At 46.0% G+C, this 22,804-nt stretch overlaps 1 protein-coding gene and 1 pseudogene across 1 annotated transcript in view; both read left to right on the plus strand.

Moving 5' to 3' along the window:
- ABCF1 (ATP binding cassette subfamily F member 1) overlaps positions 1 to 22,804 on the plus strand; it is an 80,667-nt gene that overhangs the window by 4,912 nt on the left and 52,951 nt on the right. Inside the window, exons 2-4 of the mRNA XM_089656937.1 lie at positions 3,095 to 3,141; positions 9,490 to 9,576; positions 19,923 to 20,058. Coding sequence (XP_089513063.1) covers positions 3,095 to 3,141; positions 9,490 to 9,576; positions 19,923 to 20,058 — 270 coding nt within the window. The remainder of the gene's footprint in view (positions 1 to 3,094; positions 3,142 to 9,489; positions 9,577 to 19,922; positions 20,059 to 22,804) is intronic.
- LOC149441750 (U2 spliceosomal RNA) lies at positions 5,647 to 5,762 on the plus strand (annotated as a pseudogene).

Here is a 22,804-nt window from a genome sequence, read left to right on the forward strand (position 1 = left end):
CTCTGTAGCAACTGCTCTTTCCTTTGTTCCATCCCCCAGCTCTTCTCTGCCTACAGCTGCTCTATCTGTTTACAAACCTGCACTTACAGTGCTCCAGTAACTAAAACCAGGAAAAGGCGAAAATTCTTTCCAACCAGTACCATCCTGCCAGTATCCAAACCGGTCAGTCTGCTGTCTGAGAACCCGCCTTCTATGGTTCAGCCTGATGACCCAGTGTACGCTGCCCGGTCTGATGGTTCCTGCCCGGCCTGATGATCCTATCATGCCAGATGACTCGGTGCCCGCTGTCGAGCCAGATGACCTGATGCCTGCTATCCTGCCAGATGACCTGGTGCCCGCTGTCGTGCCGGACGATCTGATGCCAGATGACCCGGTGCCCGCTGTCCTGCCAGATGACCTGGTACCCACTGTCAAGCCAGATGATCCGATGCCTGATGACCCGGTGCCCGCTGTCATGCCAGTTGACTCGGTGCCTGCTGTCAAGCCAGATGACCTGATGCCCACTGTCAAGCCAGATGATCCGATGCCTGATGACCCGGTGCCCGCTGTCATGCCAGTTGACTCGGTGCCTGCTGTCAAGCCAGATGACCTGATGCCCACTGTCAAGCCAGATGATCCGATGCCTGATGACTCGGTGCCTGCTGTCAAGCCAGATGACCTGATGCCCCGATGCCTACTGTCGAGCCAGATGACCTGATGCCTGATGATCCGATGCCCGCTGTCGAGCCTGATGATCCGCTGTTGTGCCAGATGACTCGGTGCCCGCTGTTGTGCCAGATGACTCGGTGCCCGCTGTCGTGCCAGATGACTCGGTGCCCGCTGTCGTGCCAGATGACTCGGTGCCCGCTGTCGTGCCAGATGACTCGGTGCCCGCTGTCGTGCCAGATGACTCGGTGCCCGCTGTCGTGCCAGATGACTCGGTGCCCGCTGTCGTGCCAGATGACTCGGTGCCCGATGTCGTGCCAGATGACTCGGTGCCCGCTGTCATGCAAGATGACTCGTTACCCGCTGTTGAGCTTGGTGACCCAATGCCCACTGTTCTGCCAGATGACTCGTTGCCCGCTGACTCGGTGCCCGCTGACTTGCCGAGTGACTCGGTGCCCGCTGTCGTGCCAGATGACTCGGTGCCCGCTGACTTGCCCGGTAACTCGGTGCCCGCTGACTTGCCCGGTGACTCGGTGCCTCTGCCCGCTGCCGTGCCTCTGCCGAGCCTGACGTGCCTCTGCCCGCTGCCGAGCCTGACGTGCCTCTGCCCGCTGCCGAGCCTGACGTGCCTCTGCCCGCTGCCGAGCCTGACGTGCCTCTGCCCGCTGCCGAGCCTGACGTGCCTCTGCCCGCTGCCGAGCCCGATGTGCCAGCCCCTGATGTCCAGCTAAACTGGCCAATAACTGATTCCCAGCCTGCTCCTGGAAATCCTGTGTCCAGCGACCTGCCTTCCTGGGTTCCCCTACATAAAGAGAAGTCTGCCAGCAGGAAACCCAGCCAGCCGGTTGACTCCGGCAGTAAGATATCCAGTTACCTGACCCGGGCGATGGAACATTTTGCCCACTAGGGACTGTTTGGAGCGTCCTAAGGCCGCTCCTTGAGGGGGGGGTACTGTCAGGAATGGACTCAGCACTGGTGGTGGGACTCACCTGCCGTGTGGGCTGCAGTACCAGGACTGACCAGCGGGTGCTCTCAGCAGCCAGAAGCTCACTCCTGTAGTCAGCCAACACCTGGGGCTGATTGCAGGTGTATTTAAGGAATGACCAGGCCTGTGATCAGGACCTTGGTGTATGTTTCCCATGAGCCCCTGTACCTGGTATCCTGTATTCCTGGCTCGTTACTGACCCTGCTTTGATCCTGACCTCTGCTGACCATCTCCTGTTGAACCCCTGGCTTGCCTGACCATCCTTCTGCCTGATCCTCGGTACCGCGCTGCCCGCTACCTGCTGAACCTGGCTTGTGACCCCGACCATTCTCTGCTTGCTCCTCCTGTACCACGCTGCCCGCACGATACCGACCCGGGCTGTCTGACTAAGCTTACTTCACCCGATGATCCATCCATCCCGCGCGGATCACCTTTAGTAAGTCTGCCTGCCTCTTCCCATCAGACTCCGTTCCTGCACTCCCCTGCCAGTACTCTCTACCACAGCCGGACACACTCAGGGGTCGCGACCTGGTTCCAGTCTGCACCAAGTCCATCCCCACCATCAGGGGCCTTGGTGAATAGCAGGCTGGGACTTAGACCCCGCGCCCTGAGGAAATCCGTGCTGTGGGCTGCTAGAGACACTGCCAGGCGGCACCTGACAGTACCTTATGGCCTGCCTGACCATTCCACCTCTGAAGCCTGCTACTTCCCTGTGTCGGTCCACATATTTCTGGTCATACCTGGATCCCTAACGCTTGGCCTACATTCGGACTTTCAGAAAGTCTGTATTTTCTTGGGACCTCCCTGGGGCTGCACCAACTAATTGAGAATGAGGGAGGGGGCTGTAAAGGTAAGATGTCAGTTGCATTGTAACTTTGTATCATCATGTTGCACAGAATTGTATATTTACAGGCATTTATATAGCACCAACAATTTAGGCAGCACTTTACACACTGTACATTCTCATTCATTCCTGCCTTTAGGAGCTTACCATCTACATTTTGGATCTTCATACATACATACATACACATACTAGAGCCAATTTAGACAGCAGCCACTTAACTTACGAGCCTGTCTTGTGAGTTGCTTAGAATCATCCATTCACGTTAGTAAAGAATTACTAACGTTCACAGGCACTGGGAAAACATGCAAACTCTATGCAGATAGTGCCCTGGCTGGAATTTGCACAGAGGATCCCAGTGCTGCAAGGCAGAAGTGTTAACCACTATGCCACTGTGCTGTGTTTTTATAGCTTTGCTCGAGTGGCCAAATAGAAGGTTTAAAATACTTACCTTCCCTGGAGAAAATGCTGCTTTAGACTCCCTACCTTTTAGCTGGAAGTACATCCAGCCTGCCTGCTGCTGGCAATATGCCCCGATCTGTTTCCTGCTTACTCAGCTGTGTGTGTCTACAGATCATACAGATGACCGCATTGCATTATCCTAACATTCTGTCTCCTTTCAGATAAAGTGGTGAAGAAAGGAAAAAAAGACAAAAAAGGAAAGAAATCTGTAAGTGAACAATTCTTATTGATTTATTTATATAGTTTTTAATATATTTATTTTGCTTTTGTTTTGGCATTTTCTCTTGTATTGATTCTATGATAATGTTTTCATTTGTCCTTTCAATTTACTAACTTGGGGCATATTCAAGCAGTGAATGGGACATTCACTGAACTTTCACTGCATGTGAATCTTCCTATTGAAGGCTAAGTTCTCCATTAGTAAAAAAAAAATAAAAAAAAAAAAATGTGCATTTTATCTTTTTTTTTTTTTTTTTTTTTTTTTTTTTTCTTTTCTACTTGGAGCATGCAAAGCATTGCACCCTTGATTAGTGGAAATATAGGTGGAATGTCAGGCCACTGCAGACCATCTGCTGTGGTGGAAGACGGGACTTGTAGTTCATTCATTCACAGATCTCTATGAATGAATGATGTGACTATGTGGTCAGAGCCCTGTGCAGCCATGTTGTTTTTAAAATGTGACAGCGGGTGCGGGGAGAAGAACCCCTGCCCACTGTCATGGGGTAGGGGGTGAGCAGGGGTGCTGCATAGTAACACGTTACACCCTAAATATGGGTGAACCCTAAAGGTGAACTTATCCATTAAATTTGTTTTAATATAAAGGGAATGATTTACCACCAGTAAATGTCTAGTGAATGGACTTTTCATGGTCTTATGAATATGCTTCTAATTTATCTTTAATCTCTCATTTGTCTAGGCCTTTTATGAATTCTGTACTAATATGGATGCATAAGACTACATTGCTCATAAACTATTCTTTCATTTATAAAGTGCAAAAAAACACCATCAGTACTCCCTGTAATTAAGTATTTAAACACAAGTCAGCCACTTGTTGTAATTAATTGGTGTTCAGATTTTGGCAGCCTTGTGTAGTCCAGTTTAGAAATATTTAAACTGGATGAGGCAGAGAGGAAATGATTTGCTGCTTGTTTTTGTACATACATGTGTTGTTTTATCTATATGTAGTGTATCTACCAAGAATCCAGTAACCCAGTGAATCTTTTGGTATGATATGAGCACCTTACTTAGGCTGGGGACAACAGTAGTTCAGGTGAAACTGCTGTGCTCAACCTGTCACAGTTGTGTGAAGGATGGGAGAGGGCTTGGCGATGGGTTTAACCACTTCCCGACCGGCCGTTGCATATAAACGGCCGGACGGTGGCACTGCAGGGTCGGGTGGCCATTTATAAACGGCCTCCCCGCACCCTGCTTGTGCACGCTCCCTGGGAGCACGCAGCACCGCGATCCGGTGCCCGCTGTGTCCTCCGGACACAGTGACACACCGATCGTCGGACAGGACCTCTGTACGAGGTCCCGATCATGTGATCACTGATTGGCCAATCAGTGATCACATGCAAATTAGTAAGCAAGATGTCACTTGTGACATCATTGCTTACTACGTGGGAAATCTGTGAATGGTCACAGAGGTCACATGGTGCAAGGCTATTCACAAAAGCCTTGTACCATGTGACAAGCTGTGACCAATCACAGCTCACTCAGTACTTCTCAATGAGTGCAAGAATGCACACAGAGAGAAAGCGAAATGATTGCTTTTACATCCTATATGGGTGTAAAAGCAATCTGTGTAAAAAAAAAAAAAATCTTCATCACCCCCCACAAGTAGTACAGTGTCACCATGGTGACACTGTACTGCTAGGGTGACAGTATGTAAAAAAAAAGTTTAAAAATTATAATTTTTGGTTATAAACTAATTTGGATTTTTTTTTTTTTACTAAAAAGATAACGGAATACATTTTGGCTAAGATTTATGATGAAATATTATTTATTTGCAAAATTTTATAAAAAAAACACTTTTTTTCAAACTTTTTGGACATTTCATTTACATAGCAAAAAAAATACAAATCCCAGTGGTGAATAAATACCACCAAAATAAAGCTTTATCTGTCTCAAAAAAATGGTAAAAAATTCATTTGGGTACAGTGTTGCATGACCGCGCAATTGTCATTCAAAGTGTGATAGCGCTAAAAGCTGAAAATTGCCCTGGTCAGGAAGGGGGTAAAAGTGTCCGGTCTGGAAGTGGTTAATCTTTCTCTGCTACTTACTTCCAAAGTAAAGAAATCAGTTTGGGTGTAATGGAAGTTATAAAGCCTAAACATATTTTTTCTTTCAATAGTGTTTTATTTATTCGTTTTTTCCATAAGAAAGAAGTTACAAGGCAGTACAGAAAAATAAAAAAATCAGTTTTTGTCCCCCCTCCCCCCCCCGCATATAAAGTGATGCCGCAACATTTCTACCTTAATGCAGCCCTTGCATTAAGGAAACAAAATGTTTAAGCATCAATAATCCCCCTCATCCTCCCCTTTACATACCGGAGCCCTCATTCAATCCTGCGCTGTGCCCTTCTACAGTTCTTCTCTCCCCTCACTTGCTGGTCTCACTAGCTTTGCTGAGGTATCAGGAGCCATTGGCTTCCACTGCTGTCAAAGCCAGTGATGAAAGAACGGGGGGTGGAGATGGGTCCCGCTGTCTGCTAATCGCTTCTCGGCCTTTTGGCTAAGATCAAGTGTAGTATCTGTTCTTATCAGTGTCCAGTGGGGGTGCTCCCGACCATTCTAGCTTTGCGGGGATGGTTGTTGTATAGTACCCTCACTGGTATGATGGGGGTCCGGAAGGCTGGACCGGAGGGACAGAAACCAGGGGGCGCCACGATACGCTCTGGGACCTTGGGAGTAATTCCTCTGGGAAAGCTGGAAAGACCCAGTACCTCCTGATTTGGACGGATCTACCTTGGTCTGGCCTGGGGCTGGGGACGCAAAAAGTCCGCAAACTCAGTGCCCCCTGGGGAAGACGCTCTCAGGGGTGTCACTAGTAACACTTGGGTGTGGGACCCCACGGTGTGAAGATGACACATGGCCACTGTTTTTCACTTCTTTTTGCAAAGCGCCCTAAGGACCAGGTCTTTTGGCTAAGTCCGGGGCAATTTTTGCTACAGGCCTCAGGGCCTGGTCTGTGCACTATTAGGCACGGTACCACTTTTTTATTTTTTATTTATTTATTTAATCACTCCCACGTTTTGTCACTTTTTCTGTTCTTATGTGTGTGTTTTTCACGGATGGAGGGTGTGGGTCCTCGGGCCTTACCTGAAGTCTAGGGGGAGGATGTGTGGCCATACGGTTCCTTCCTCCCCTGATCCCTAGGGGGTTTTCTCTTCGGGAGAACCCCCTTGCCTAGTACTGGATGTCCGGCTTCGGCTGGGCATAAGGAACGGTGGTCCACCAGGCCTTTTGGCCAGGAGGACCAAATGGGAACCTTGTCCCTGTCAGGAGCTTCGTGCCCCGGGGGATCGGGTGAACGGTCCAACCCTTCCGGGGGTAGGACAAACACACCCCTAAGTGCACTTTTTCGTGTGGTGTTCGCACTTGCACATTTTTTGTGATCACTTACGGGTTTTTCGTTGTAGTTTGCACGTTTGCGGACTAATAAAAAAAAAAAAAAAAAAGTAGTGCAGACAGCGAAGCTCAGGAGCAAGACTGCACTAGTGCCCCGTGGAAAGCAGCTTTCTATGGGGGCACTTGGAGGGGAGGAGCCAGGGTTTCCAGTGGGGGACCTGAGAAGAAAAGATTTTGGGGTCGCTTTGTGCAATTCCATTGCACAGAGCAGGTAAATATAAACCTCTTTGTTCTAAAAGAAAAGAAAAAAACATTTCCAATCACTTAAAGCCGAAGAGTGTAGAAAATGACATTTATGTATGGGCTACAATTTAGAATGTGTTGGTAAGTTTAGGACTTACACTTGATAGGTGTGAACAATTTTTTAAACATTTCCAGGGAATAACATGTCATGTATAGTGCTTTAATCCCCTGTTTGATGTGTTGTAACACACTGTTATGTATCAGTCATAGTGGATGACTCCGTATGAGAGAACATTTATTATAGTGGAGCGATCCATGTCGCTAAGAATGTCACCTGACCTGCTGTGTTCAGCACAATCTTTACTGAGTCATTACTGCTTTACATCTTATAGATTTCTATATAAAAGTATAGTAGTTTGTTTCCCTTGGGATTGGATACTTGCTGCTATAACATAGTGGAAGATGAAATATCTGTAAGTAAATCTGACCTGGCCTTTTATGACAATAGAGGAAGAACTTTAAAGTGATATTAAAGGTTTGTTTTAGTTTTTTAACCACTTGCCCTCCAGAGGATTTACGCCCCCCCCACCTTCCTTACCAGACCATTTTTTTGTGATATGGCGCTGCGTTACTTTAACGATCATGCAACACTGCACCCAAATGAAATTTATGTCCTCCCCACCCACAAATGGAGCTTTCTTTTGCTGGTATTTTGATTGCCTGTGTGGCTTTTATTTTTTACACTATAAACAAAAAAGGACTGACCATAAAAGCAATATTTTTGACTTTTTGCTATAAACCATGTCCAGTAAAAAGATTTAAAAAATCAAATTTCGGCATAAGCTTAGGCCAAAATGTATCCTGCTACATGTCTTTGCTATAAAACAAAATCCTTATACATGTAAATTAATTGGTTTACGTGAAAGCTATAGCAACTACAACTGGCGGCATATATACTGGAATTTTTTTTTTTTCCCCTTATACTAGTAATGGCAGTGATCAGCGGGACTGCGGTGGGCATTCTGACACTGGGGGGAACTGACTAACTGCCATTGACATCCACACTGACACTAATACAGTGATCAGTGCTAATAGAAAGTGCTGACACTATACCAATGGCACTGGGCAGGAAGGGGTTAACATCTGGGGCGATCAAAGGGTTAACTGTGTGCTGTATTACTATTTTATATGTGTGTGCTTTACTGTGTAAGCACGCTGCTTTGTATTTCTCTGCTGTGCAAAACAATACAAAGCAGCATGCTGGTGCTGACGGGAGAGATCTGTGTTGTTTACATACAGACCTTTCTTCTCTCACTGTTCCTCTGGCAATCACCAGGTGCTGGTGGGGAATCTCCGGCTGGGGCCCGATGATCGACAGCTGTAGCCACCAATGGTGGCGTGGGTAGCGGGGGCGCACGCCTCCTTCCCGGAAATACATCATCACGTATATATAATGTGATTTTGTGCAGCCCTGCTATCCTGTAGCAGTACTTCTCCCTCTCTTCTGCCTATTGCCCCCATAGCAAGCAGCTTGCTATGGGGGCGAGCATGGCTCAGCCCTGCCCTGCCCCCCCCTGCTCTCTTCTTATTGGCTCACTGGCTTTGATTGACAGTGGCAGGAGCCAATGGCTACCACTACTGTTTCAGCCAATAAGGAGGGGCAAACCTGAGGCTCTCATGCACATCGCTGAATTGAGATGGGGCTCATGTAAGTTTTGGGGGGGGGCTGGGGGTGCTGCTGCACACAAAAGGTTTTTTACCTTCATGCATAGAATGCATGAAAGTAAAGAACCGTGAGCCTTTACAACCACTTTAATCTTAAAATGTCTCCTCCCCCCAGCTTGTTTGTAGTCTTTGACAGCTTTCTGTAGCATTACATTTACTGACTATAATATGTGGCCCTTTTGCCAACTTCGGATCCACACTTGAGGCCCCCATATCAAGAAAGCTGATCACTACCACTGTAAGTACGTACCTTTTTATGCTGCCTTCATCAACATGTGCTGCTCTGATTTTGGGAAATCTACTGCTGAAGTCTGGTGAACCAGATCTCATTGGTTTGTCACTGCTGTATCTTGTAATATGTGGAAATCAGCAGAAGGAGCCAGTGAGAGCTTTGGGACACCTAGGTTTAACTCTTCTGAAAAGTATCAGGAGCGGCATTTAGAAGCACAGGCAGCAGAAAGGGTGAGTGTTTACAGACTATTCTTAGGTCTCTTTTAGATAGGTGGCACTGCTTACCACCCTCTGATAACTATCTTTATTGAATCACTTTTCTCTCAATTGTGCAAACTCTGCAACACAAGTTAAAAATCCTATGGCCTTGAAGCACAGCTTTTGCGGCTGTGACATGTGTACAGCCCTGTCAGGCTGTAAGTTTAGGGTTCAGGTGGGAGGCCAGGAAGCAGTAAAACTGCAACTCGGCCACCTGTTTTTTAGCACCCTCCTGCCACCCTTTAACAGGAGCCCTTACAGATACAGCTTCATATAAAATCGATAGCAGAATAGCAGGGTCACTTTAACAACAACTGCTATGAAAAAAGCCAAACGGCTGAAAGAACACAAGTGCAGGTTGTCAGACATGATACTTTCATAAATTAGGTATTGGCAGTTTTCACCTAACACACATACAAATATATACTATATACTATATGTCTTTTTTTTTTTTTTTTTTTACATTTAACTGTAAATGTCCCCTTATAGTCTTGGCTCTTCTTGCTTCATATTTGTTTTTCTCTTTACAGTTCTTCGAGGAGCTGTCAGCAGATAATAAACAGGCTCAGGAGGAGGAAGCAGCCAAAGAAAGAGAAAAGGAACAGCAGCAGCAGCAGGTGGGTAACATCTTGCCGCAGTTCTGCCTTTTTTTTTTTTTTTTTTTTTTTTAAGGAAACCTGCCATGGGAGTGACAGAAAATGCTAGCTTGTTTGTCATGCTGATCCTGTGGCTAAAATAGTTTGTCACTGAGCAGTCAAATTAGGATTTCTGACCTTCGTCCACAATTTGAGTCAGTTACTCAGACAGCATAAAAGCCAGGCAGCAAGCATTTTCTGGAGGACGTTAGCAGTGGCAGCCTGTTCCTTAATAGATTTAATTATTATATAGTATGGGCTTGAAGCTTTCAGTGAGCTTGTCAGCTTTTTAATTAAATTTTTTTTTTGAACTGGAAGTTCTATCTAAAAGTAGGTACTTTTTTTTTTTTTTTTTTTATCTCCTCATAAAAAGAAATCAGATTTGTTTGACAACTTCTGTCTTTCATGAATCCATGCTGTCTGTTCCTAAAATATTTTTTTCCAGCAAGAGCTCATCTATGTGGTCTTTTTATTAAACTCTCCAGTATCTTCCCAACTATGGAAGTTAAATTAACAGGTCTATAATTACTTGGTAAAGATTTTGATCCCTTTTTAAATATTGGCACCACATTGGCCTTACGCCAATCCAGTGGTACTATGCCAGTCATTAAAGAGTCTCTAAAAGTTTAGAAACAATGGTTTTGAAATGCCAGAGCTCAATTCTTTAAGGACTCGTGGGTGTATGCCATCTTTTCCAGGTGCTTTATTCACCTTATTATGTCTAAATATTTTTGGATCATATCAATTGTGAGCCAATGTGGATCATCTGGTGCTGTGTCAATACCATGCCCATTATGGAGAAGAGCTCCCCCATCCTCCTTTGTATACATAGAGCTGTAGAAGGTATTAAATAAATTTTGCCTTCTCTTTGTCCCCAGTCACCCACTCTAGATTATTTTGTAAAGGGCCTACATGCTCGGACCGAACCTTTTTTACTGTTAATATATTTGAAGAATTTTTTTGGGTTGGTCCTGCTATCTTTTGCAATCTGTCGTTCGTTTTTAATTTTTGCAGCCTTTTTCTTTTTGCATATTCTGTTATATTCTTTGTATTGTTTAAACGATGATAGCATTCCTTCATGGTTATATTTGATAAAAGCCCTTTTCTTATCTATAGCTTTTTTTAGCCGTAAGCCACATAGGTTTGCTTTTTAGCCTTTTAAACTTGTTGCTCATGGGAATATATTTTGCAGTGTGTTCACATACAGTCTTTTTGAAGAACTCCCATTTCTGTGTCGTGTCAATTGATGCCAATATTCCCTCCCAGTCTAAGTCTTGGAGAGCATCTCTCAGCCTTGGAAAATTAGCTCTCTTAAAATTGAGCATTTGTATTTTTCCCATATGTGCTTGCTGTTTACAGCTAACAATAAATGAAATCATGTTGTGGTCACTGCTACCCTGACTTTATATGGCCATTCGTAATAAACTCTGCATGGTTTGAGATTACCAGGTCCAACAGAGCATCATTCCTAGTTGGTCTCTATGAACTGTACCATAAAATTGTCCTGTAGTAGGTTTAAACATTTTTGCCCCTAACTGTTCCTGTAGTACCATTACTCCAGTTAATATCCTGGTAGTTGGAATCTCCCATTATTATCACTGTCCCAGCCTTTGCAGCCCTTTTGATCTGTGCAAGGAGCTGAGTCTCCACCTCCTCATTACACTGGGAGGCCTATAGCAAACTCCAATGATTACCTTTGTAGTACTCCTATGTGCAGTTCCACCCATAATGCTTCAGTCTCATCACACTCTCCATCAACTAGGTCCTCTTCCACAGTTGCTTGCCTCTGTGCTAGAGTGTCTGTGATGGAACGTTTACCCATGTATAATAGATGTGTCAGACAATCTAAACCTTCTGGAAAACCGTAGCCTTGTACCTTAAGGAACTTTAGACCCCTGGGCATTTTTGTTTCAGCAGGCCAATAAATCATCTATTAAAAAGCAGTAAAATCCCTAATACCATTCTAGAAAACAACCTTTCCCCTTCTCAAATTGTAGTTTCAAAGAATGGACCACATTAGACCCATGGAGGAACAAACCCGCTACCTGTTGGATAAATTTCGCAAGGTATGGGCCTTGATTGCCTACAAAAACAACAGCTCATACTAAGAGGTCATGGCAAGTGTTCTATATGTATGAGGTGTGACAATTTAATTCCTGAAATGAATTGGTAATAACCCTATCAAACACTTCTGCGTTCTTCAAAAGATTGGATGAAATGTGAAGACGTTTTTTTTGATTTGTCAAGATTCGGAGCACCATCTTTGCGGAAAATCTCTCATACCCAAATCCTATGTTAAAATCTGCCGCATTGTTTCCATGTTAATGTTCAATTCTTCTGCCATCATTCGCACACTCAGTCTTTGATCTTCTGTGCTTTATGCTTTTGGCTGCCCACTTCTTGCATCATCGTGGAAGTGTTCTCGTCCCTCCTTAAACTGCCTAAGCCATTCAGAAACACTTGATTTCTTTATGGAATGTTCACCGTAAGCCTGTTGTAACAGAACTAAAGTTTCACTCGCACTTTTGCAAAATCTCACACAAAATTTAATGTTAATCTGCTGTTTCTTATTCCTGTAATTAATTTTCCACCAACAGCACAATGCACACACCTGTCGTTTCTACTACTACTCCGTAAAGACTTTGTTGACTGGTCTGCAACCGTCAACATGCCGGGACTAATTTGGTGCAATGTGCATTGTGACTTGGCCCCATAGAATTTACAAAGTCGCATCAAAGTCGCACCACATAATCACGCTGTAAATCGCATTAAAGTTGTATCGTAGTAGTGTGAACTGAGCCTTATATGCATTGCATATTATTCCAAATCTAAGCCCTCTATGTTCTTGAACTCCCTGCAATGAAATGCATTCATATGCGACTTACTGATGACAGTGGATGGTCTTAGAAACTCCTACTGGCTGCTTTACACAGTACTCTACAACTGTGTGTGCTTTGGACCCTGTCTAACTTCCCACAGGTGTATTTACTATGTTACATTGTAACTTTGTTAAAATGCTGATAAACACGCAAAAATGGTTAGATCTGGACTTTGCTTACTTCAGACCTAATCCCCACCCGCGTGCCATTTCAACTGTACAGTGAGAACAGCTTTATTGATCTGCAAGGCACTCTTATTGGACATGGCGATGACGGGTGGATGAGGCTTGGCCTTAAAATCAGGAAAGTCAAACCCTTTGGTAACTTAGTGAAACCAGTTTCAAAAGGACACACAGCAGAATTTCCTGGCTAATAATTGTGATAGAAGGCAACTTGCTGTCCACCGGGCCCAAGCAGTTTCAAACCTTAAAGGAAGAGTTCGACCTCCCCAGTCACATGCTGTTTGGATATTTACAGCTCCGTCATGCCTTTAGGACCCAGTTTTCTGAACAGGTCCCTCTTTTTCAACCCTTAACTCTGATGGATGTGGTGCTTGGGTCTGAACCTACCAAATTGATATTGGCTCTGTACTCTGCCCTACACACTCCAATTATAACCAGTGTGGTGGTTTAGATCTTGTTGGGAGCAGGATGTGGGACCCCTAGAGTTGGAAATCTTGGATGAGGTGTTGGAGACTGTTAAATTGGTGTCCCCGAGGCTCTCTGACAGGCTCACCCAGCTCTATATCCTACATAGTGCCTACCTCACTCCACTCCAGGTCTCTAGATACCGCCCCGAGCAGAATCCCCTCTGCCCCCATTGCCTTGGCTAGACAGGTACCCTTTTCCACCTTATATGGTCCTGCCAATTGTCCAGACATACTGGGTACAAATCATCAAATGTCTACATGATCACATGGGTTCACCTTTGCAATTAGACCTCAGAGTGTGCCTTTTTGGCTCTCTCCCCGATATACCCGAGGATAAAATTCTTGTCACCCTTTTAAACGAAACTCTATTCAGTGCCCTGTAAATTACTGGCGAGCCATTGGATGCAGGCAACCGTCCCCACTCTACAGACGTGGTTGATTGAAGTCAATTCCACTCTACCGTATAAGAAACTTATTTACATGCATAGAGGATGTCCCATGAAATATAACAAAATATGGGATAGATGGCTATCGGCCCCCGCCACCTAAATGGTTGACGTGACGGAGATTTTGGGAGTGGGGTTTTTCCCATCCCTCCCCCAAGCCCATCTTTCTACTGGTTTCTTCCAGGCTCCTGGTACCTGGATATTCACTGCTGTTTGACCTGTTTTGCTGTCCATGCGTTTTTCCATTCACCCCCTGGACATGTACCTAATTTTATGACCCGGGTAATTTCCCTTTTTTTTGTAGTATATGTTCTTGATGTACCATGCTGGTTGTGCTTCTTTTCCCTGTGTTTTCTTTTGTATATGTTTTGTAATGTATCTTCGCTTTTCCTTACAATAAAGTTTTTTTTCAATGTTAAAAGGCAACTTGCTGTGCCTTCTCTGCAGGCCTTATTATTAAAATTTTAATATTCCTGACAGAATCATTTTGTTCTGACTTGATATAGCATCCGTAATTGCTACCAATCCACCTTTAAATCTGTTATTTCATCCTGCAGTGTCAAGGTCCTACCTTTCCTCAGGGCTTGTGCTGCTCCATGTGCTGGCATCCATCTTAGGTGTCTGCAAAGCATTGTGGGATCCTTTATGCTTTCAGCCCTCTGCGGCTCCTCCCCCAGGAGGTGCGGCTTATCACATTTAAGTCTGCTGTTTGTAGCTGTCCATTGCATTCGTATCCTGTCTCTTGCACATCAGCAAGCTCCTGTTTAGCTACTCATTGCTTTCCTGGATACCGACTCAGCTTTGGCTAAGACTCCTCCTGGCTCCTGATCCCGGCACTGGCGACAATTCTTCCTGGCTCCTGATTCCGGCTCTGGCGACGATTCTTCCTGATTCCAGCTCTGGCGACGATTCTTCCTGGCTCCTGATCCCGGCTCTGGCGACGATTCTTCCTGGCTCTTGACCCCTGCTTTGGCTACGATTTCCGCTGTTGGACTTGCATAGACTCTTGTCTTATTTTTATATTAATAAACCTACCTTTTAATTGCACCTCCTTGTGTGTCTGGCTCCTCACTCCCTGACACTACACGAATGCCATGAATCCTGACGGTGCAGGTATGCCCTCGCTCCCTATGTTGGTTGCCAGACTTGATCAGCAGGATCTCTTATTGGATTAGTTCACTCAGGCGTTGCAGACGCTGCTTGCACGCACAGCGCACCTTGCTCCTGGTGCAATTAGGCCGGTTGTCACTCCAGTGGTCGCTCCCGCTGCTGCTCCGGTTGTTGCGCCTACCTCTGCATCTGCTGCTGCACCTTCTGTGCCCAGAGGTATGACTGGTTTAGCCTCCCTTCCACAGCGTTTTGGGGGTGAGCCGAGTCGGTGTCGGGGTTTCCTTAACCAAGTAGGCATATATTTTGAATTGATAACCCACGCTTTTCCTACTGAGAGGTCAAAGGTGGGCTTCCTAATCTCGCTGCTCTCGGACAAGGCCTTGGCCTGGGCAAATCCCTTATGGGAGACCGATAACCCTGTGATTCACAGGTTTGCCGGTTTTGTTGCTTCCTTCCGTAGGGTATTCGATGTGCCTGCTCGCTCCGCCTCTGCTGCCAAGCTGCTCATGTCCATGCATCAGGGTTCATGGACCGTTGCCGAGTTTGCCATAGAATTTCGTACCCTGGAGGCAGAGGTGGGTTGGAACAATGAGGCTCTGGTGGCTGCTTTCTCTGATGGTCTCTGAGATGCGTTGAAGGACGAGATTGCAGCCAAAGAACTGCTCGAAGCACTCATCTCCTTCCTAATCCTGATTGACACCAGGCTCAGAGAGAGGCCTTCACTGAAGGAGCGTCTGCGGAGGCCTCTTAACCGATTGGCGCCTACGTTTCTGTCCCACCCGTTCCTCCCTCTCCTCCCACACCTCCTGGGGATGGCTTGTCGGGCGGTGAGCCCATGCAGCTGGGGTTTACTCGCCTTTTCGAGGGGGAGCGGGCCTCTCGGTGTCGGGAGGGTCTCTGCCTGTACTGTGGTCTCGGTGGGCATTTTCGGCAGTCCTGTCCGGTCCGTCCGGGAAACGCTCGCACCTTAGATCCTGTCGGGGGTAGATCTTGGGTGGAGTTTCCTCGTCCCCGGTGTCCCGCAAAGATAAACCGCTAATCACCGTTGTCCTCTCCTTGGGAGGAAGGCTCGGTGACGGCCCAGGCGTTGGTAGACTCTGGTGCTGGTGGGTTGTTTATGGACAGTTTGTTTGCTGCCCAGTACTCCATTCCTCTGCAGGCCCGAGTTACTCCATTGGTTCTCGAGGCGATAGATGGCAGGCCCCTGCAACCGTCGCAGGTTACCCACGAGACCCTGCCGGTTGAAGTAGCTATTGGGGCTGTGCACAGGGAGTTAGCCTGTTTCCAGGTAATTTCTTCTCCGCTCTACTCCATGGTTTTGGGGTATCCCTGGCTTCAGAAGCACAATCCGACATTTAATTGGCGTTCGGCCGAGATCCTCTCGTGGTCTCCACAGTGTGGGGTCGGTTGTATCCGTGGACCTGTTAAGGTGTTGTGTGCCTCCTCAGACTCTGTGTTGCCCACTGACTATGAGGAGTACCTGGACGTGTTTGACAAGGTGCGTGCGGTGCTCTGCCTCCTCATCGTCCATACGATTGTGCCATAACCTTGCAACCCGGTGCCACTCCTCCGCGTGGCAGGGTGTATCCTCTTTCGGTTGCGGACAATCAGGCCATGGAGGAGTACGTTGCAGATGGGCTTTCCCGGGGGCACATTCGCAAGTCTACTTCTACAGCAGAAGCTGGCTTTTTCTTTGTGAAAAAGGACGGTGAATTGAGGCCTTGCATTGATTTTAAGGGTCTCAATCGAATCACGATTAAGAATGCTTACCCTATTCCGTTGATTACCGAGTTGTTCGACCGCCTCAAGGGAGCAACGGTCTTTACCAAACTCGACCTTAGGGCTGCGTACAACCTCGTACGGATCAAAGAGGGCGTCAAGTGGAAGACTGCGTTCAACACCAGAACCGGCCACTATGAATCCTTGGTTATGCCCTTCGGGTTGTGTAACGCGCCCGCGGTCTTTCAGGAGTTCATTTATGATATCTTTCGTGACTTGTTGCAGCAGTGCGTGGTGGTTTACTTGGACGACATCCTGGTTTACTCTGCATCTATGGAGGCTCATATCCAGGATGTTAAGCGGGTGCTGCAACGGTTACGTGAGAACGAGCTTTTCTGTAAGCTCGAGAAGTGTGAATTTCACTGATCCCAGATTGCCTTTTTGGGCTACATCATTTCCGCTGTGGGATTTTCCATGGACCCTCAGAAGGTTTCGGCGGTTCTGCAGTGGCCTCGTCCCAGTGGTCTTCGGTCCATTCAGCGCTTTTTGGGATTCGCCAACTATTATCGGAAGTTTATCAGGAACTTCTCCACGCTGGCCAAGCCTCTCTAAGATCTGACCAAGAAGGGCAGTAATCCCCACGAGTGGTCATCCGAGGCCATCTTCGCTTTCGAAGCTCTGAAATCCATCTTCGCTTCGGCTCCGATACTGTCTCATCCTAATCCTGGGTTGCCTTTTGTCCTCGAGGTTGATGCATCTGAGACGGGAGTAGGCGCCCTCCTGTCTCGGCGTCGGTCGCCTGATGGACCCCTACTTCCCTGTGGGTTCTATTCCAGGAAGCTTTCCTCCGCAGAATGCAGCTACCAGATTGGAGACAGGGAGTTGTTGGCCATTATTCAGGCTCTCAAGGAATGGAGGCACCTGCTCGAGGGTTCTGCGGTTCCGGTTCTCATTCTCACTGACCGCAAGAACCTGACGTATCTCTCGGAGGCTAAGAGGTTCACGCCCCGTCAGGCCAGATGGGCTCTGTTCTTATCGCGTTTTAAGTATGTGGTCTCCTATTTGCCTGGCTCCAAGAATGTCAGGGCTGATGCCTTGTCGCGGCAATACTCTGAGCTGTCCAGGGAGGACTCTGAGCTGACCTCGGCCATACCTCTGGATCAGATCCTGGCTGCCATTCGTACCAGCCTGACTTCTCCCCTTGGGGAGCAGATTTTGGCGGCTCAAACTGATGCTCCCGCTGAGAGACCGGCTGGTAGATGTTTCGTACCTGTGGGATTGCGCACCCGCTTGCTGCGTACCTACCATAATTCCAAGACTGCCGGTCATCCGGGGAGGAACCAGTTGTCCTGGGTCATTTCTCATTTATTCTGGTGGCCATCTCTCCGTTCCGACATCGCCTCATATGTAGCAGCATGTTCTGTCTGTGCCCAGAATAAATCTCCTTGGCATCTTCCTTTGGGCCTTCTGCAACCCATTCCCAATGGGGACCGTCCCTGGTCACACCTGGGCATGGATTTTATTGTGGACCTCCCTGCGTCTCAAGGCCATATGGTCATTGATCGTTTCTCCAAGATGTGCCATTGTGTTCCATTCAAGAGATTGCCGACTGCGCAAGAACTGGCTACGGTTTTTGCTAGGGAGATCTTTCGCTTGCATGGGTTGCCTAAGGTGATTGTCTCGGACCATGGGAGCCAGTTTGTGTCCAGGTTCTGGCGCGCCTTCTGCTCCCAGTTGGGTATCAAGCTCTCCTTCTCTTCGGCCTACCACCTGCAGTCCAATGGGGCTGCGGAGCGTTCCAACCAGGCCCTGGAACAATTCCTTCACTGCTATATCTCTGACCATCAAGACAATTGGGTCGATCTCCTGCCATGGACAGAGTTTGCGAGGAACTCGACTGTCAACTCCTCCTCCGGGATGTCTCCCTTCATGGCCGACTATGGGTTCCAACCCGCTGTATTGCCTGAGTTGTTCTCGCCACAGGACATTCGGGCTGTGGATAACCATCTTGCTGCCCTGCGTTCCTCGTGGGGCAGATCCAGAGATCCTTGAAGGACTCAGCCCAGCGCCAGAAGCTCCAGGCTGATCGTAGGCGGTTGCCTGCTCCTTCATACCAGGTCGGAGATCGGGTGTGGTTGTTCACTCGTAACCTCAATCTTCGGGTGCCCACACCGAAACTGGCTCCCCGTTTTGTTGGTCCTTTCCGCATCCTCCGCAGGGTGAACCCGGTTGCCTTTGCCCTTGCTCTTCCTCCTGGGATGCGTATCTCTAATGTCTTCCATGTATCCCTGTTGAAGCCTCTGGTCTGCAATCGCTTTGCTGCCTCTCCGCCTCGGCCTCGTCCTATCCGGGTTGACGGTCATGAGGAATATGAGGTGAGCCGCATCCTGGACTCTCGGTTGGTCGGGTGCAGTTCCTGGTCCATTGGCGTGGTTATGGTCCCGAGGAGCGTTCCTGGGTTCTTTCCATGGATGTTCATGCTCCTGCCCTCCTCCGCGCTTTTCACGCCCGCTTTCCCAAGAAACCTTTTGTTGAGCCGCGGAGGGGGAGGGGCCCTTGAGGAGGAGGTACTGTCAAGGTCCTATCTTTCCTCAGGTCTTGTGCTGCTCCATGTGCTGGCATCCATCTTGGGTGTCTGCAAAGCATTATGGGATCCTTTATGCTTTCAGCCCTCTGTGGGTCCTCCCCCAGGAGGTGCGGCTTATCACATATAAGTCTGCTGTTTGTAGCTGTCCATTGCATTTGTGTGCTGTCTCTTGCACAGCAGCAAGCTCTTGTTTAGCTACTTATTGCTTTCCTGGATACTGACTCGGCTTTGGCCAAGACGACTCCTGGCTCCTGACCCCGGCTCTGGCGACCATTCTTCCTGGCTCCTGATCCTGGCTCTGGCGACCATTCTTCCTGGCTCCTGATCCTGGCTCTGGCGACCATTCTTCCTGGCTCCTGATCCTGGCTCTGGCGACCATTCTTCCTGGCTCCTGATCCCGGCTCTGGCGACCATTCTTCCTGGCTCTTGACCCCAGCTCTGGCGACCATTCTTCCTGGCTCTTGACCCCGGCTTTTGCTACGATTTGCGCTGTTGGACTTGCATAGACTCTTGTCTTATTTTTATATTAATAAACCTACCTTTAATTGCACCTCCTTGTGTGTCTGGCTCCTCGCTCCCTGACATGCAGCCAGCTTTCTGTAACTGCCCTAAAAAAGAAATTTCCCCTTCCTCACACGTTTGGCTTTGTAATTCAGTTTGAGATAGGATTTCCCAGAATCCTCCAACTCGCTGTAATTGGCTCACTGCCCCTACCAGAAGTTTCCATATGTCCAATGACAAACTGGTTGTTTCGTGAAATATGGCAACCTGACTTGATACTTATGGCTTGCTTGGGCCATGGCCCACCTAGTGCAGGGGTGTTCGGAAGAGTTGTACTGAGACATAGTGGGCATTCTAGTATAAAACACTCACCCCTTGTGACCATAAAATGCTATACTTGAGAGTCTTTGCACTTCATGGAATTGTTTTTGCTGCAGCAAAAGAAAAAAGAAAAGGAGAAGAAGAAAAAGGATCGGAGAAAACAGAAAGGAGGGGGAGATGACAACGAAGACCGGGAGATCACAGAGAGGCTGAAGAAACTGTCAGTACAGCCCAGCGATGAAGAGGAGTCAGGTAGAACAGGATCTGCTTTATCAAACATTTTAAAAATGTCGATTTACATCAGTCACTCGTGAAAACTGTACAGGCTTTTTTGTTAAGTGTACCTAAAAGCAAACCTTTTTATTTTTGCATTTGAGAATTAGTGATGGGTTCGAATCCCTGTCCGTTTTTTTTTTTTTTTATTACTGTATGTTTCCCACTGGAGAGATTCACCCTTTCTGTTTGTTATTGTGATTGTCAGCGGGACAGATAATTTGATAAGTCCCAAATTTTCAGTTGTCGCCAAAACAAGATCTGATGGGAAATCTTCCAGTGATGACACTTTTTTTTCAGTGACAACTTTCTAAGAGGAGGTTTAGCTTACGTTAAATGTTTTTACTCTCACTTCCTGCTGTGTCTACAGAACAAGAAGTACATGGAAATTTCTTGAATTGGACATTAATGATAAACAAAACCCTGAAAGAGGATTTAATCATTCCTTACTGTAGCTAAAAATATTTGGCTTTAGATATGTTTTAACCCTTTCATTGCCACAGCCATTTTTGTGTTTTATGCACACTTGAGTCCCAGAGCCATTTGTTAATTTTTTTTTCACTTTTTGTTTGCTTTCAGAAAATATACAATGTTTGGGAGGTGATAATTAATCTTCATGCCTAAAATTATTATGCAGACAGCCTACAGAATAAAATTGTGGTAGCTTCGTTTTTTTTTGTGTTACATGATTTTAAAGCAACAGTTTATGAAATGCAATATTTCAGTAAAAAAAAACAAAACACTAAAGTAAATTTTAGGGCTCGTAAATGTAATAAATGATCCAATTTATTTGGTAAAATATGAAAAAAGAAGTTGCACAAAGTAAATGGATATGTGACATGTAAAGCCTTAATGTGTGCAGCCATGAAATGGTGAAATAACTTCAATACCCTATATTTTCCATAGACGATGTTTTAAAAGGCCATACAGGTCATCATTTTAGTATTACCCAGGTGCTCTGATGCTAGAATTATTGCCTACACTCTGGTGTGAGCGATGATATGTCACGTGTAGGAAAATCACTTTTCGTATAGAGGTGCCCCAACACATGCATTTTTGTATGTTTTTTTTATGTCTGCTTAAATGTTTACATTTCTATTAAAAAATAAAAAAAAGTTTTACTGTGAATTAATGGGAACAATACACAAATAACTAATAATACTGCACTGTATAACACTTATATAAACCGCAATAATAAATTTACATTCCACAAATATATTCCCTCACTATGAATAATTCAGCAGCCCCCCTTATTGTGCTCATTGGCACTTGGTACCAATGAGAAATAAACACAAGGTGGTGCTCTATTGCCATCTAAAATCAGTTCGACTTCATGCATTATTTAAATAGTGCTTGCGCTACTAAATAAAAACGTGTGAAACACATAAATCATTTGTTTTAGGATAGGGCTTTTATCATAATACATGTCCAAAGTGGTGCTACTTGTCCGCACCAACAAAGTACAGTGACCCAGGTGTTTCAGGTAAGGAGTGCTCGCTCATCAGATCACTGGGACTTATTATTATAAGCAGATCGTAGTTCTCTTTTGTTATGAACATCTTTCCACAATAGGGATAGAAACCAAAGTTAAATCTTCACAAACGTTTGGTACAGCTTTTATCACTGGGTTCGACCATCAATATAAGGACAATGAAAAAGGGGTGAAAAAATATTGGTCCATATTATTAAGGGACAGTACACTAGGGACAATCCTTCCAAAAAAACTAACTTTATTTATAGGAAAGCCCCAGGACTTCATAATATACCAGACCCCTCTTCTCAAAAAAGTAGTTACATTTCTGGACTAAGTGGGGTTTTTTCAATTTAAAAGGTGTCAACCATCCAGAACCATCAAGGGTTATGTAAAAATTAAGTTCCAGTTGCGCTATAATTCCACATAGGTGGGTTTATCTCTTGTGATAGGAAATTTGTAATCTATGTATTGGAGAGCCCGTGTGGACTCCTGTATGTGACCTGAACCACTAGAAAATTAGCTGTGCAAATGAATGAACACATCAAAGAAGGGTACAAAATACATAGCACATCGAACATAGCACCACCTTGTGTCTATTTCTTAGCTGCTTCACCAAGCACCGATCCTGGTGATTGACATCGCTAGACTAGGAAGTGATGTCATACATGTCATATCCTGGTCCATTCACAGGAGGGCAGATCTAAGATTTGGTGTTCATAGGGTTCCTGCCAACCTTCCCAGCAACACCTCCCTTGACCGCGCAGGGCCCACAGATCGGAGAGCGTAGCTAGGTATAGATGGTTGTGGCACATTGCAACAGTTGTGGAAGTGATCAGAAGCTTCAAAGCTGCTCATACTACTTCCACATGTTTAAAAAGCATGACTCAAGTAGTTAAAAAAAAAAAAATAATAATTTTAGGCCTGAATATTAGTTAAAAACACCAAACAGTATATATTTTCTGAAAGAAGAGACTGGAAAATAAAAGGGTGATAGTTCCAATTTTTTATGTCACATGATGTTAGTGCGATGGCATACAAAGCACATATTTTTAGTAAAAAATACAATAAAGTTAATTTTAGTGCACACAAACACAATATATTACCCAATTTTACACAGCATGTCAAGCCTTAAAATTGTGCATGCCCGTAAAATGTTGACAATCTCCGGTACTCAAAATTTTCCATAGGTACCACTTTAACAGCTCTTACAGGTAATTACTTTAGAGTTAACTGTGAAGAATTGTCCTATAA

This window comes from Staurois parvus, unplaced genomic scaffold (assembly GCF_062004578.1).
Source record: "Staurois parvus isolate SC_StPar_1 unplaced genomic scaffold, SC_StPar_1.0 ptg000950l, whole genome shotgun sequence".
NCBI classification, from domain to species: Eukaryota; Metazoa; Chordata; class Amphibia; order Anura; family Ranidae; genus Staurois; species Staurois parvus.